The sequence below is a fragment of the Fusarium musae genome, chromosome 6 (genome assembly GCF_019915245.1).
Source record: "Fusarium musae strain F31 chromosome 6, whole genome shotgun sequence".
NCBI classification, from domain to species: Eukaryota; Fungi; Ascomycota; class Sordariomycetes; order Hypocreales; family Nectriaceae; genus Fusarium; species Fusarium musae.
In genome coordinates this window covers 2,392,174-2,407,685 of record NC_058392.1, presented here as the reverse complement: position 1 = coordinate 2,407,685, position 15,512 = coordinate 2,392,174, and the positions used below count along the sequence as shown (strand labels likewise).

General features: G+C 48.9%; 4 protein-coding genes across 4 annotated transcripts; 3 read left to right on the top strand and 1 right to left on the bottom strand.

Annotated features, from left to right (window-relative positions):
* Positions 1-1,872: 1,872 nt before the first annotated feature.
* Positions 1,873-5,685, top strand: J7337_008600 (uncharacterized protein; the record flags this gene model as incomplete). Its single annotated transcript, XM_044826216.1, has 3 exons — positions 1,873-4,639; positions 4,687-5,534; positions 5,590-5,685. 3 exons carry the CDS (start codon positions 1,873-1,875, stop codon positions 5,683-5,685), a joined length of 3,711 nt encoding a protein of 1,236 aa, XP_044679133.1.
* Positions 5,686-6,995: 1,310 nt separating this feature from the next.
* On the top strand, positions 6,996-9,153 carry J7337_008599 (uncharacterized protein; the record flags this gene model as incomplete). The annotated part of the gene is made up of 4 exons (XM_044826215.1): positions 6,996-7,027; positions 7,143-7,222; positions 7,423-7,718; positions 7,774-9,153. The coding sequence occupies 4 exons, from the start codon at positions 6,996-6,998 to the stop codon at positions 9,151-9,153; spliced, it is 1,788 nt and encodes a 595-aa protein (XP_044679132.1).
* Positions 9,154-9,975: 822 nt separating this feature from the next.
* On the top strand, positions 9,976-11,075 carry J7337_008598 (uncharacterized protein; the record flags this gene model as incomplete). Its single annotated transcript, XM_044826214.1, has 2 exons — positions 9,976-10,419; positions 10,479-11,075. 2 exons carry the CDS (start codon positions 9,976-9,978, stop codon positions 11,073-11,075), a joined length of 1,041 nt encoding a protein of 346 aa, XP_044679131.1.
* Positions 11,076-11,279: 204 nt separating this feature from the next.
* Positions 11,280-12,376, bottom strand: J7337_008597 (uncharacterized protein; the record flags this gene model as incomplete). The annotated part of the gene is made up of 2 exons (XM_044826213.1): positions 11,280-11,962; positions 12,016-12,376. The coding sequence occupies 2 exons, from the start codon at positions 12,374-12,376 to the stop codon at positions 11,280-11,282; spliced, it is 1,044 nt and encodes a 347-aa protein (XP_044679130.1).
* Between the last annotated feature and the right edge of the window lie 3,136 nt (positions 12,377-15,512).

Sequence of the window (15,512 nt, the reverse complement as noted above, 5' to 3'; positions counted from 1 at the left end):
AGGCTTCTGCCAAGTGATATCTCGACTTTACTTGAGGCAGTCGATGTGAATGGCGGTTTCCGGGATTCTTTTTCTTTGTCTCGGTTCCATTGGCTGCTATGATTGTTCTCCTTAAACCTAAAGACGAGATTAGGTATCCCTTCGAAGCTGCTATGGTGCATATTAGTGAACTCTGCCCTGTATGTATCATTGACCAAGGCTGAAGGGGCCGAGACAGCCGGCAATACCTGGTCTTTGATTCCACAGCTCCAGTCACAGAAACGTTGAACGGGATGCAATCAGAACCAAGGGCAGCATGGCCATGGAGATGCCTATCTGCTAATATTGTTCTCGGCAACTCTCGTTAGTAAGATTGCCCGAGTTCAGCCGTGACAAACAACAAACAAACAAGCACCCGCTGCATAATCAAAGGATGCAGGTTAATGTTAGAAGTAAGAATCAACGGCCACTAGCGTACCCCTTGGGTCCCTCCAGTTCAACAGGAGGTTTAATTGCCGTGACTCCCGTCTAAGGTGTGGCAACGCAACCACTGAATCAATTAACCTTTGAATTGAATTCGACTCACCACAAAGGGTCCATTGCGAATAAAGATCCTGTGCAACGAGTAACTAAACGAGTACATACACGGGTACAATTGAGCGACGCCAGAGGAGATATGACATGTGCTTGCTACATGAACGAGGCAGCAGTAACAATAGCTGTAGCAGCATCTGTTCCAGGTATCGGACTGGGCGGGAGCATCAACACCAAGGTACCTACAGTTAGTTAGGCGACCAGCCTCAGGTTGGACTACGATACACAAACAAAGAGGCTCAACTTCACTGTAACAGCTCGAGTTGACGCCTTGAAACAAGGAACCGGCTCTAGTACCGACTAAAGATAAATTACTATTTTAACCTGCTCCTGAATAACTACCTTACCTAACTTAACTCGTCCGTCCACTTCTCTTTTTCGTATCCACGGCCCAACGCCAAAGATCCATGCTCTTACACTGCTACTTTATACCCCAGTATATTCATCCCCTGAAATTGTACTAAATAATTTAACTGCCCATAGCCCATCCACTACGGCGCGCCCACATTGCCGGCCCCCCGTCACCACATTCATCTCGACCCCCAAAGAGCGCAGAGGCCGCCATCAGACAGGTGGACTCTGTGGTGGATCTAGCACTGGCGTGTCCGTCGTTGGCTCCTACAGTTGACTCCTTGTCCTGTCCTGTTCCATTCAGTACCTGAACGTGGATTCCATTGGCGTGGATTGCCTTTACTGTACCTCTTTACCTGCGACGAGTCGGGTGCCTGGCCTAGATCGTGAACCTGCAACTGCAACTCCCTCCAAACTCCATCACCAGAGGGCCACTCCCCCAAGAAAAACCCTCTCGAGACGGCGACCGCCCATTGCCTGCAATCACATTCCCTATCGTCGTCCCTCCACCTCCTCGATCGGTCGACGAGCTTCGGCCCCAAGGCGAGAGGTTTGCCATTTTGCTCAGCCGGCCGCCTTGCCCGACGGCCCCCCTCGAGCCCAAACTTGCAAATTCCGACACGACACTTTGCTTGGGTAGAATTCACACCTCGATCCCTCATCATCTCTCCCACCGTAACGACGAGCGCTACCTGCGAGAGTATTCGCAGCGCCAGTATATAACGGACGGTTATCGCTCACGCAACACCTATCTTAAGCTTAAGGGGACGCACAGTATCGGCGTCGACTGACGGCGGCGCATCCGTCGAAGTCGGCTGTTGATACGCCAGATAACGAGCTTTTAGCCCTTGGCGCTCAAAACCCTACCGGTAATGCAATTCCCATCCCCAGGTATCACCCCTTTCTTGGAAACTCTCCTGACATGCTCTCGATCAAGTTTCCCTTATCATGTCGAACTACGGTTACGATCCTCGAGGAGCTCCTCAAAGACCGCCGCAGAGGGGCTACGGCGACGACAACAATTACGGTCAACGAGATGCTGCATTCTCCAACATCTTCGGCGCGGCTCCGCCTCCTGGCCGATCCCAAACGATGACTTCGTCCTCTTCGATGCCTCAAAACATGATGGATCCCGGTCGCACTCAGACTATGTCTTCAATGTCCTCTGGTATGCAACGGCAGCCACCGCCTCGTGCTCCCCCAGGACACTATGGGGACCCAGCAGCTGGCAGGACTCGGACAATGGATAGCAATAGCATGATGGGGAATGGCTACTATCCAAGTCAACGCTCAGCATCGGGTGGTCAAATGCCATCTCACTATATGCAGCAGCAGCAACAACATCAACAACAACGACGTCCATATCCTGGCCCTGGAGGACCTCCACCTCCTCGAATGGAGCAAAGGGGTCCGCCGCCTCCGCAAGCTCCTGGTGCAAGGACTCCCGCCCAGCGATTCTATCAGGGAGGACCGGCACCTTCAATGAACAATGACCCTTATCGCTCGCAGTCACTCGCTTCTGCTCCTCGCCAGCCAATGTATCACCCTCCTCCTAGCGCCTATCAGCAAGCACCAGCAAACCACCTTCGACAAGCCCCGTACGCGCAGCAGAACTCGGCGAGGACGACCGCTCAAGGGCGAATTGTGCCGGAACGTCATGAAGACCGCACCATGTCGCTGACTGGCAATTACCAACCCCAGAGCATGGACGCCCACCAGACCATGAGCGGTCGAGTCATCCCTAACCGACGAGCACCTACCGAGCTGCCGACCACCAACGGTTATCCTAATTCGATGCCTCACGCTCCAGGAGCACAAACTCGAACATCTAGCATGGTTTCGTCCAATGGTGCTGGCGATTATAGTAGGACAATGTCGATGGCCTCTACCGTGGCTCCAACCATCACCCCTTCCGAGTCTGATGCTTCTACTTTGGTCCAGCGACCAACCAGAAGCAAGTCTATCGAGAGCGAGCGCCCACCGACTGCCACGAAGATTCGACCACCCCTCGTATATCCAGCCCTACTGTCTCGAGTCGGAGAGTGCTTCCGTCGCAAGATTATTGTTGGTGACCGGACCAAGAACGAGCTGACATACAAGAATGCTTTCAGCGGTTCTGAGGCTGTCGATGTCTTGTCATATATTATTAGGACTACTGATCGCAACCTTGCCCTTCTTCTTGGCCGAGCTCTGGATGCCCAGAAGTTTTTCCACGATGTCACATACGAACACCGTTTACGAGACTCCCAATCAGAGATGTACCAGTTCAGGGAGACATTGATGGATGAGCCAGAAGATAAGCCCGCAGTTAATGGTGTCTTTGTCCTACTTTCCGAATGCTATTCCCCAACCTGTACCAGGGATCAACTTTGTTATTCAATTGCCTGCCCTCGACGATTGGAGCAGGTTTCGAGACTGAATCTTAAGATCAACCCTGGATTACGAAAGGAGGATGCTGTTAATGCTGTCGATGACGAAGGTGATCAGACAGACGAACAAAAACTCTGGATTAACTCCGTTCCCAAGGAAGTTGCTGAGAAGGTCGATGAGCGGGAGAAGAAGAGGCAGGAAGTTATTTCGGAGATCTGTTATACCGAGCGAGATTTCGTTAAGGATTTGGAATATTTACGAGACTTCTGGATTCTGCCTTTACGATCAAAGGCTTCCCCAGTTCCTGTTCAGCGTCGCGAAAAGGTTGTCAAAACCATTTTCAGCAACATCATCGACCACCCCAGTATTCATACTGTCAGCTCCCGGTTTGCGTCTGGACTCACAACTCGACAACAAAAGGAACCTATTGTCCATAATATCGGTGACATTTTCCTTGAGTATGTGCCCCAGTTCGAGCCCTTCATTCTGTACGGTTCAAAGCAGTTGGAAGGAAAGTTTGAATTCGAGAATGAGAGATCAGTCAACCCCTACTTCGGCAAATTCGTAGACGAGATTGAAAGGCGCAAGGAGTCGAGGAAACTGGAGTTGAATGGTTATCTGACCAAGCCTACGACCCGTCTGGCACGATACCCCCTACTTTTGGAGAACGTCTTGAAATACACAGAAGATGGCAACCCTGATAAGGAGGACATTCCTAAGGTTCTGGTTATGATTCGAGATATTCTTGGCAGAGTCAACGCAGAGTCTGGAAAGGCTGAGAACCGATTTAATCTCAGGAGGCTTCACGAGCAGCTTCGTTTCAGACCCAATGAGAGGGTTGATCTTCGACTCACAGAAGAGGGACGTGAAATGGTCTTCAAATGCCAGTTCAAGAAGTCGCCCACGGATCCTGCAGAAATTACGGCCTTCCTCTTTGATCACGCCGTCCTTCTTGTTCGCATCAAGCAGACTGGCAAAACTGAGGAGATCAAGGCATACCGACGACCCATTCCTCTGGAGCTTCTCGCAATCAGGGAAATGGACGAAGTGATTCCCAAGGATGGCAATATGAAGCGTACCTCGTCGAGCCTGATTCCTTCAATCCGGAACAACGCCAACGACCCAGCGAGAAAGGAAGGCTGGCCGATCACCTTCCGCCATCTGGGTAAAGCAGGCTACGAGCTGACGCTTTATGCGTCTAACCAAGCTGCTCGTCAAAAGTGGCTTGAGTTTATCCATACTGCACAGGAACGTCTTCGATCCCGTGCCGACTTCTTCAACACAACCGTCATCTCAAGCAAGTTCTTTGCCGGTACCAACCGTGTTAACTGTGTCACGCCATTTGGTAAGTCTTTTCTGCCTTTTCCGGGCCGTTCGCTAATATTATGACAGATGGCGGGCGTAAACTCTTGTACGGTACTGACAATGGTGTTTACCTGTCGGACCGCAAGGTGAAGGATCAAGTGCCTCGTAGGGTATTGGAGACTGCAAGCGTTACTCAGATTGATATTCTGGAGGAGTACCAACTACTCTTAGTCTTGTCTAACAAAACACTCCAGTCTTACCCAGTTTCTGCCCTCAACCCTGATGAGCCCGCATTGTCCAGAAGGCCCAAAAAGATCCAGAACCATTGCAGTTTCTTCAAGACGGGCATCTGCTTGGGCAGACATCTGGTGTGCTGCGTCAAGTCATCTGCCCTATCTACTACGATCAAGGTCTTTGAGCCTAATGATGCTATGACCAAGGCCAAGAAGCAGAAGGGTATCGGTAAATTCATGAGCGGCGGTCATGATGAGCTCAAGCCATTCAAGGAGTTCTACATTCCCACCGAATCTTCGTCCGTTCACTTCCTCAAGTCCAAGCTCTGCGTCGCCTGCGCTCGAGGTTTCGAGGTCGTTTCTCTCGAAACCCTGGAAACACAATCATTGCTCGACCAGGCCGATACATCACTTGACTTTGTGGCTCGCAAAGAAGGAGTTAGGCCAATCCACATTGAACGACTTAACGGAGAGTTCTTGCTCAACTATTCGGAATTCTCCTTCTTTGTTAACCGCAACGGCTGGAGGGCCCGGCCAGAGTGGCGAATTGACTGGGAGGGTACACCACAGAGCTTCGCACTCAGCTACCCCTGGATCCTTGCTTTCGAGCCAAACTTCATTGAGCTCCGGAACATGGAGAACGGCGCTGTGCACATTGTCCCTCGTAAGAACATTCGCATGCTTCATAGTAGTACACATGAGGTAAGTTTTATCACACAGAAGGCTATTTCTTTCCAGGATGCTAACATGATGTCAGATTCTATTTGCACACGAGGATGATAAGGGAGACGACGTTGTTGAGGCAATCGACTTTTGGAAGAGTAACCGCAAGTCAGAGCTGCTCGGTTCATAACAATAAATAAATCCCGGACCCATTGGGGGAGCGTTTCTTTTTCCTGGAAAGATATTTCTTCTTGTATTATTTGGCGGCGCCCGGTTACTACGACGTCGACTGTCCTTAGGCGCGAGGTACTCGCAAGGGTATTGACGATTTTTGGCTTCTTTGTGGTATCCCTATTCTTTGGGAAGACGCAAGCTTTTGGGCCGCACTTCGAACCGCTCACCGGATTTGGTTGTAGTGTTCCTGGCTATATAAATCGTCAAGTCAGCACATGATGGGCCTTGATGCCAGCTGAACCAGAGCAAAGCCATCACTCCAATGGCGTCGATAAGATGATTGAAATATAGGGGCAGTAGATACGGAGACGGGGCATGATCAGCAGGATGTAGGATGGGACAAGATGAGATGACGAGATGGGAAAAGAGAAAGACGATATATCGTAGCTTGTACTCTGGAAGGATGAGCGATGTTTAGCATGGCATGGCAATGGCATAATCTTGCTTCGCATGGCATGAAATATTTTGGAGCAGCTTGGAGCGATTTGAAAGTGAGGAGGGTCGTGAAATAATGGCCTGGACAGGACAGGGGAAGGGAAGGACTGGGCTCTACGGTACTATAGTGGTTGAGTTTACAATTGCGATGGTAGTAGTAATTGGAGATATCCTCATCGAATTTCTTTAATTGCTGTCACTCACTTATTCACTTCTCACCCACTCACGCAATCTACCTTATCTATCTGTATGTCTTATCTACCTAGGTACTTACCTACCTAATTCTTAGCCAAGTGTCGATGGCCCACTATAAGAGAACCAATCCCCTCTCCTGCGACCCTGACATTGGCGTATGCCATGTGGCAGTGTCTTCTGTGGCTCGCTTGTGGTAATAACTGTTTCATATGGGTATCATGGAAGAAAATATGGGATATCTTGTCGACCATTGGGTTCTTTCAGCATCTTGAGGCCTGATGGAATCTCCATTTTTCTCGTTTCTTCACCGAGTTTCTTTCAACTCGGGGTTACTTATTCTGTAGTTGACTCGCCTAAAGGTCTGAGGTCATGATTCGTTAGGTGCGCTAGCTAGGTACTTTAGTGCGACCTCGTTGTAACTCAGTAGACCAGGCACTAACTCTATCACTATCCCCAATTGCATGTGATTCATTGAATACTGACATCACCTCCATCTGGACAAGACGGGGACCTTGAACTACCTTATCAACCTCTTTTGCTAGCTACTTCGCTCATCGATCCTTGTCCCTACAACAACAAAAACCTTAAGCTGGGATAAGCTTGTATCGCGGCAATCCTCAGACAAAGATTGTCGCGATGGCTATTCCTTTCATCGGGAGGCTTCGCCCGTAAGTATCTCCCCTATTCGTTTTTGTCTTGGCCTGGAAGATCTGCGTGGCGCTCATCCACATTCTCATCTCTAATCTACTATGCGCCTACTCTACTAACCTCTAATACGAATAGTCACGAGTATCTCGCTCTCGTGGGATCATTTATTCTCGTCGGTCTCGAGGCAATCATTCGGGTCTTGACTTTGGCTTTGCGTGAGTCGCAGACCCTTTCCGAGCGGTGTAGGGGTCATACTAACAACAACATCGCAGCCCCATTTCTTGTTACGCTTTTCTATAGAGCTTCAAGACGACTCTTCAATAGGTTTTCTGCGCCTGCGAGGCGACGAGCGGAGAGTAAACGAAAAAGTTGGCTTTTTGGCTGTTTCTACTAGCACCGGACTAACATCGTATAGCGATATCCACCAAGGTACGAGACGCGCCAGACTTTGTTGAGCTGTGTCGCATTTGGGGCTACGAAGCAGAGGAACATATCGTTCAGACCAAGGATGGATATCTTTTAGGTCTTCATCGTCTGCAGTGGCGAAAAGGCGAAGAAGGACAGAAAGTCAACTACGGCCCCACAAGTCTGAAAAAGAAGGTCATCTACATGCACCATGGCCTTCTTATGAATTCAGAGGTTTGGGTTGCTCTCACGGATGAGCAGAGATGTCTACCATTCGAGCTGGTTGAGAGAGGTTACGACGTCTGGGTAAGTTTGCCTTGATTATTACGCAGCCCACGCCCATTGACTAACACCTGTACAGTTTGGAAACAATCGGGGTAACAAGTACTCCAAAAAGTCAATCAATCAGTCGCCAACCTCCAATGCCTTCTGGGACTTTTCCATCGACGAATTTGCCTTCCACGACATTCCGGATAGCATCAGTTACATCCTCGATACAACCCAGCAGGAGAGTCTCTCGTACATCGGCTTTTCCCAAGGTACAGCTCAGGCTTTCGCCAGCTTAGCCATCCATCCCAAGCTCAACAACCAGATCAATGTCTTCATCGCTCTCGCGCCTGCTATGGCGCCTGCCGGTTTATCTAGTGGAATTGTCGACGCGCTCGTAACGGCATCGCCTTCTGTTTTGTTCCTCTTGTTTGGTCGTCGTTCCATTCTCAGTTCCGCTACTATGTGGGAGACCATCTTGTACCCGCCCATCTTCAGCAAGCTCATCGACATGGGGCTTTCATTCTTGTTCAATTGGCAAACCCTCAATATCTCCGCGAGCCAGAAACTGGCTGCTTATCCCCATTTGTACTCCTTTACGAGCACCAAGAGTGTGGTTCACTGGTTCCAGATCATTCGAAACAAATCCTTCCAAATGTATGACGATGACGTTCACCAGCCAATCAGCGTCACTTCAAGCAGCAAATACTCCAAGGTTGCCAAGTACCCGACTCGAAACATCAAAACACCAATCGTTCTGGTTTACGGTGGCAGCGATTCCCTGGTGGATATCAAGGTTATGCTCAAGGAACTACCACCTCAAACTGTGGCAACCGAGATTCCTCACTATGAACATCTTGACTTTCTCTGGGCTCGGGATGTCGATACACAGGTTTTCCAGCACGTGTTTGATGCGCTTGACAGCTTCACTGATGCCGAGCATACAAAGGAGGAATATGATCGTTACTATGTCAGTCGGCAGGAGAGTCTTCTAGGGTCAGGGTATGCGTTTGGGCATGCTCATCATGGCAGCGAGAGCGAGTCTTCGACACTTACACCAAGTATTGAGGGAGCCAATGGTGCCCAACTTACGCCCCAGCCTCAGCCACACCGAGCACGAGAGCAGGCGTCTGGAATTCCTTCTCCCAAGAACACGACAAGACACAGAGTGAAATACTCGGGTGAGATACCTGCAGGCGACCGGCCAGCAACCCCTGAGCTTTTTAAGAGTGCTGCGGGAAGAGACTCACCTGAAAGTGGATTGGATTCCCCAGTGGCGGCCAGGGTAAAAGCTGGTGTCAAGCGCAGCGGGAGTGTCGGGAGCAATATCAGCCTAGATATGCGAGAGGGTCGCGGTATCAGTGTCGGTGCGAGTAAGGCTGCTGGTGGCATTGTGACGAAGAGCGGCGCCAGCGGAACCAACGTGGAGGAGAGTCCTAGAAGGGACAGCTCTGCAGAAAAGAAAAAGAAGTAGGTGACTAAGTGGAAGCGCAAGGGAGGAAGAGTTGGATTCAGTCATGTCTTCGATCGACGATTCAGAAATAATGCTTATATTTTTTATCTGTTATAGGAGGGGCAGCGATACATCTCGAGCAGTACACGTACGTTACAATATGTTGGGTTTGAGAGAGCCCAGCTTTTCGCTATATGGATAATGCCCACTTGCATATGTCAAGTTGCCAGGAACCACGATAGGATGCAACAAAAGACGAGCTCAAAAGACGAGCTGGAGATCTCTTCTGTGCTACACTGATCACTTTCCGCTCCAATGAGGCACAGCAATGAGAGTGTGACACTCATCTGATAGGTAGTCAAAACAGGATGATGGTGCGAGGAAGTGTGTGTGGGCCATATGCAAGGCTCCTTTGATCCTTCAACTGTGTTATTGAGGCTGAACTGAAGCTTTCGATACTATTTCTTGATAGGACTACTTTCAATATATCCACAATCAAAATGGCTATGCATATTGTTTTTCGGCCTCCAAGGGCCGACGGGCTGATAGAATATGTCAGAGACTAACCGCAAACTTCGCGAAACACGAAATACGACGGAGATGAACTCCGATATCACACCTGGATCCCGAACCTACTTCTCTAGCCTTTACCCGGGTACCTTTCTTATAGACTATATATTTCAAGGTTGTTTGTAAATGGGCAGACTGAACATTGGAGTTGAGGTACGGGAGTGTTGCATATCGAACAGTTATATATATAGGGCTACTCGTCTCTTCATTTTTGTCCTTCAAACTCTGGGTACCTACACTTGCTCATACTTAACCTGCTCTCACTTCCTCATTATGCAGCCAACTTCGCCCGCTGCCCTTAACGGGACACAAGCTCCTGACATGCCCTTCTTTTGTCTTCAAAATCCCGAAGCTGGAGCGTGTGTCGATGATACGGGCTACTATCTCTATCGCATCTATCTTGCACCAAATGCTGCATTTCTTGCGATATTCACAGCTTCATTGGTCGGCTTCGTCGTCACTTGGGCTTTCACTCGCAGAGGCACAGCTTTCAATGTCGCCATGATCCTAGGTCTTCTCTGCGAGATCATTGGATACAGTGGACGCATCGCAAGTTGGTACAATCGCTTCGATATGAATGCCTTTCTTACTCAGATTTGTTGCTTGACTATGGGCCCAGCCTTTATGGCTGCGAGTATCTATCTTTGCCTACGCAGGATTGTGTCAGCGTTTGGGCCAGAGAACTCACGGTTACCTCCCGAACACTATACTAGATTTGTAAGTCGTTACCCTTGTGGATATTACTCGAACCTGTATCCTAATACACTAACTCTTAGTTCATACCTTGCGATGTTGTCTCTCTGGTCCTTCAAGCCGTTGGGGGTGGTATGGCTTCGGTTGCTTCTCAACAGTACAAAAGCGCAGACCTAGGCACAAACATCATGATAGCGGGACTCGCCTTTCAAGTTGCGACAATTCTCGCATTTATTGCTTGCTCAGTCGACTTTGCCATTCGGACTATTCACCGTCAACGTACTCTCGGTGAAGCAGCCTTTGACCAGCGCCCCAAAATCGTCAAAGTCCGAAATTCTCGACGGTTCAAAGCTTTTCTATGTGCTCTATCACTCTCTGCATTTTGCATTCTTTGGAGAAGTGCGTTTCGAGTTGCGGAATTATCTGAAGGTTGGAAAGGGCCCCTCATGGGTCATCAGTATATGTTTGTCGGGTTTGAGGGAATCTTGATTGTTGTTGCTGTGGCCGTTCTCAATATCTTTCATCCCGCTTTGTGTATGAAAGAGCTCTTGGAGATGGATGATGGTGGCCTCAAGGGTGTTTGGGGCTTCCGCAACCGCAAAAGCAATGCCATGATTAGTGAAGGATCTGTGGAAGATTCAGACCGAAAGACGCCCACGAGCATGGCTGTTACAGTTTAGACTTGGTCCGGTGCGTGTACGTTGTTGTATCAGAACAAGCGCTGGAAACAAACCCCAAGTTATATGTAGGGAAGCCTGCAGACATTGAGAGGGCGGCATAAACGTCGAATGGACGTATTTTAGGTGGTGAATTGTATGGACCCTATGGGTAGTCCCTATGTGTCTCCGAGCAGTTTAAGAAGTAACTCCAGTTGCGTTCGGATTTTAGCCCGTGCCAAAAGTCACTTGTAGGTGTTTGACTGCATCTTCTATCATCCTATACCCTCTATCAATCACACCATGAAGCGAAAGAATAGAATGTGTCCCGCCTTTCACTAGCAAAGTTTCCACGTCAACTCCTAACCCCCTTAACTGCTCTCCAAAAGCTAGTGCCTCCGGTGCGAGAATATCCATCTCTGCAACAGCAATCCACGTCTTTGGGAGCTTTCTCAAGAGAGACTCGGGGGCGAGGTTAGGGCTTGCGTCCCATTGAGAGCGATGATCATCATGAGTAAAGTAAAGCTTACGATAATACTCCATTCGTGCAGGCGTAAGCCAAGGTGCAGTCTCGGCATTGGGCCTCCATACCCCTTCAGCTGTGGCAGTATTGTCCACAACGGGTATGAATAAGACCAATGATATAGGAGGATGCGTAATAGTGTTTGGGAGTGAAGGCTGAGCTGTCGGTAAAGGGACTTCTGGGTTCGATGCAGATAATGAAGCGACAATCGCCAGATTAGCGCCAGCTGAAGTTCCGCTGATGGAAATACGGGAGGTGTCTATCCTTTGTAACTCAGCTGGGCGAGATGCGACCCATCTCACGGCGTCAATCGCATCCTCGACAGCAGCAGGGAATGGGTTTTCAGGAGCCAGCCCATAGTCTACACTGACGACTACACACCGCGCTCCTGAACTTTGTGTAAGCATCATACGATAAGACACAATCAGGAGAAGCACATACTCTCACAAGACCAACAGCAAAGATCGGTACCATTGTTGAGTCCTCCAACAGCCCAGCCACCACCGTGAAACCAGACGAGGACAGGCCAGCCTCGGTCATCACATTGGCCTGTTGGTGTGTAAACTCTCACTCGGAATCTAGCAACGTCATGGTCGTCAATGCTCCCTACAGGAATAGGTTTTGTTCCTCCAGGAGGAAGAGAATGTTTCTTGGTACGTATTGAGCCGTCCCAGCTACTGATCTCGTCTCTTTCGATGTACTGCAGATGCGCCTCATGATAGGCGACATATTGGGGATCTAAACTGTCACGAATGGCGGGGTGGAGGGGCTGACAGATCTTGCGGTGAGTGTCACCTGTCATTGTAACGATTCATGAGTTTGGAGTAGGTTTCGGAGAGTTGTAGTGAATCAGATTGTGAGGTTGATTCCGTTGATTCAGAGGCGAGAGGTCAGAGGTGAAACCCCACGCTTCCTCTAAACCCCCACTATTCAGAGGCCAGACCCGCACATTTCGAAACACTTTCTGCCAGTTTTTGGACGGAAGTCAGAGATTATCATTACGTGTGCTCACAGCACTTTCTCAGATTCAAGTTTCGAAGATATCTTGAAAATCTATTCAACAGCCTCATTGTAGCAGTAAAACAAGGTCCGTAAATAGTGGGGCAGATGCCGAAGCCCGTCTCCTGGGCGTAATTCTATCTGGATTGAAGTTGGCTGAGCAAGGACCATGGTATAAAAGGACAAAATTGATGGTTTCCTGCGCAGAATAACGCAGCAGTATCTTGTTATCGGTCCTTTCGGGCTATACGACAACACATGTTACCATTGAGATGGAGTCAGCCCGGCCCAGCAACTTCAAACTCCCATGACCTGACAGTTAGTTGTGTTACCACGTTCACGGCTTGGCTTGGCTTGCTCATAGGCATGCGTAAAGTGTTAGGCAAGTCAGCCTGCAGACTCGGTGATTCTAACTGGTCTTACGATGTGCCCAATTACTGTTGGCCATGGCTGTTTTCCTGAACAAAAACGCTGTCTATAAGTGGAGAGAAGACGTGTTAGTGAATGCCAAGCAGACTCAGCATGGGTGCTGCGGATTGAACGAGATGAAGTTGGCTCGGTTGGGGGTGATTATCTATGTATATTTCCGAAGTCGGTAGGTAGTTCATTAGCAGCCCAATTTTCAGGGTCCTTACTCCGTACACATGAAATAGTAAAATACACAAAATGCGATATTGGAGGCTGTAGGGCTGTGGCTTTAGGCGGCTGGCATGCTTCGTTCGGTCTGGCCGTAACACGTCGAGTCGACATGCCGAAACCTAGCACATGCAGTCAGATGAGTAGGACATTCATCATAGGAATGTCACCGTGAGTCAGCCCTATCGTTTTGTTGATGGGAGCAATGTCTTGGATTATTGCGATTGGTGGGGGGGTTTCCCTACTAACCACGGGGTAGAGCCATTCACATGTGTTTACTACCTAGATTAAGTCAAGGGTTCACCAGCCGTTGCTGTTTTTATTAGAGACTCTCAGGTAGATCAAACTTAACAATAGACAAAGCATAATTCATACAAAGATTCAGTTCCAACGGCCTTGGGCGAGTACAAACAAAGGAGTTAGTACATAATAAGGTAGGCTGCTTCACAACTGACCGTATTGAATGTCGAATATCAGACCCAAAATTGAGATACGCATTCCTTGACCAATGGCATTCCCGTACCGAGGTGGAAGTTGCTGCTTGTCAAACAAAATACCAAGAGTCCGGGAGACAATATCCTTACCTACCTAGGTACAGTCCGCAGGGGTTACAAATGTTATTACAGGTACTTAGATTAGTCATTCTCAGTAACCAATCTATACTAATTACTCCAGTATTATCTCTATCTATATATAAGAATAATTACCTCTTATTGGTCTTCTTTAATTCCGTTGTGGCAAAAATACCTATTTAAATCGCGGAAATGCACATTTGTAACCCCTGCGGACTGTAGGTACCTATTATTGCGCCATCCGTGACGTACGGTTGAAGTACTAAGTTGGATCCCGCTAATCTGACAGCGAGGCCGCCCAGTAATAACTAAGTGAACCCCCACATAGAACGCGATACAATCATGGCTCTTGAAATGTTGTGTTGTGCACCGCCGCGATCAAACAAGAAGATTGTTTGTGATTACCTTTTAATCCGTACTCATCAGTAATTATCAGGGATGTAAAACATTTTCGGCCACTGACGCCAAAAACCACAGGTCATGACCCGGAGCACGAGCCTGTGACCTAGACCATCCATCTACATATGATGTGGTCGCACCATCAAGTCTCATGGGTAAATTCGAACAACAAGGTACTTTCAATGGCCAAAGACCGAATTCAAAAGATCCCCAGGGTTCCCCAGGCGATAATTAAACACTGATGATGTGGAGTGTGTGTTTGTTTGTACCCAGGGCAGGCACTGAATACCTGTTTGCGATCCAGTATCACAAGGCAAAGCCGGCTTCTTGGGCCGTTAAGACTATACGTAGATTAACTTTTTGTATCATTGATTGTGGCTTGTACTGTAACATCACCTCAAGGCGTTCCCGAGGATAGTCCATGAATGGTTGGGGTGTGTTGGATGGTTGGATAGTAATGACATGGGGGAAGCTTCGGAGCCTGATTGATCTTCATCAGTGACGTCTCATTAGTTTAGGTAGTTTAGGTAGTTTAGGTTATTCCAATCTCACGTACCTGCCTGCATACTCCGTCTCTGCTCTCTACTCTGTTCTCCTCCGTCGGATACAGTCTCCTTCTCTTGGGTTTTTAATCACGTTATCTTATTCTTTTCCTTGTCACTCGCTAAACCCTGCCTTTGCACCAACCAGATTCTGACAGCTGAGGGCGAGACTGTTTTGTTATCCTTCTTCTCGTCGCCTCTAGGCTACCTACAGTCTCCAGTCGCCAGTCGTCCGTCTCACACCGCAGGACGGAAAGGCTCTAGTTACATACTGTTCTCTCTCTACCTACCTAGGTTATTAGCTAGAGTACCAAGCTAGCGCAGGCCCAAATTTATTAGGACCCGACAAACAGACAGATACTTCAAGTGGAGGAGGAGGACTCAGGACCCTGTTTGCCTAGACCAGATTACACTGTCGGTTCAGTCCTGTCCTGTCCTGTCTGTCACTCACTGTCTGAGTAAGAGGGGCTTTCGCTCTAGTTTCGCTTCTCCCTCTCTCCCCGTCTCGCTCAGACAATCCAATCCCAATTCCGCGCCCGCCGCTCTCGAGTCCGCCCATCACACATATCCAGTCGTCCAGTCCGTCCCATCCACATCCATCTCCGACCCAAGATCCATTTTCTCCGCTGAGCTCATTCTACTCGAGAGCAGAGCCGACCCGACCGCCTCGATTTGTTTTTGCGCACAACAAATCCGTCACTCTTTTCCTTACGTCTTACTCTGTTGGCGACGGCGGTCATCTTCAGCACCCGCAATTCATTATTATATCCATCGTCGACGTCCTTGACCC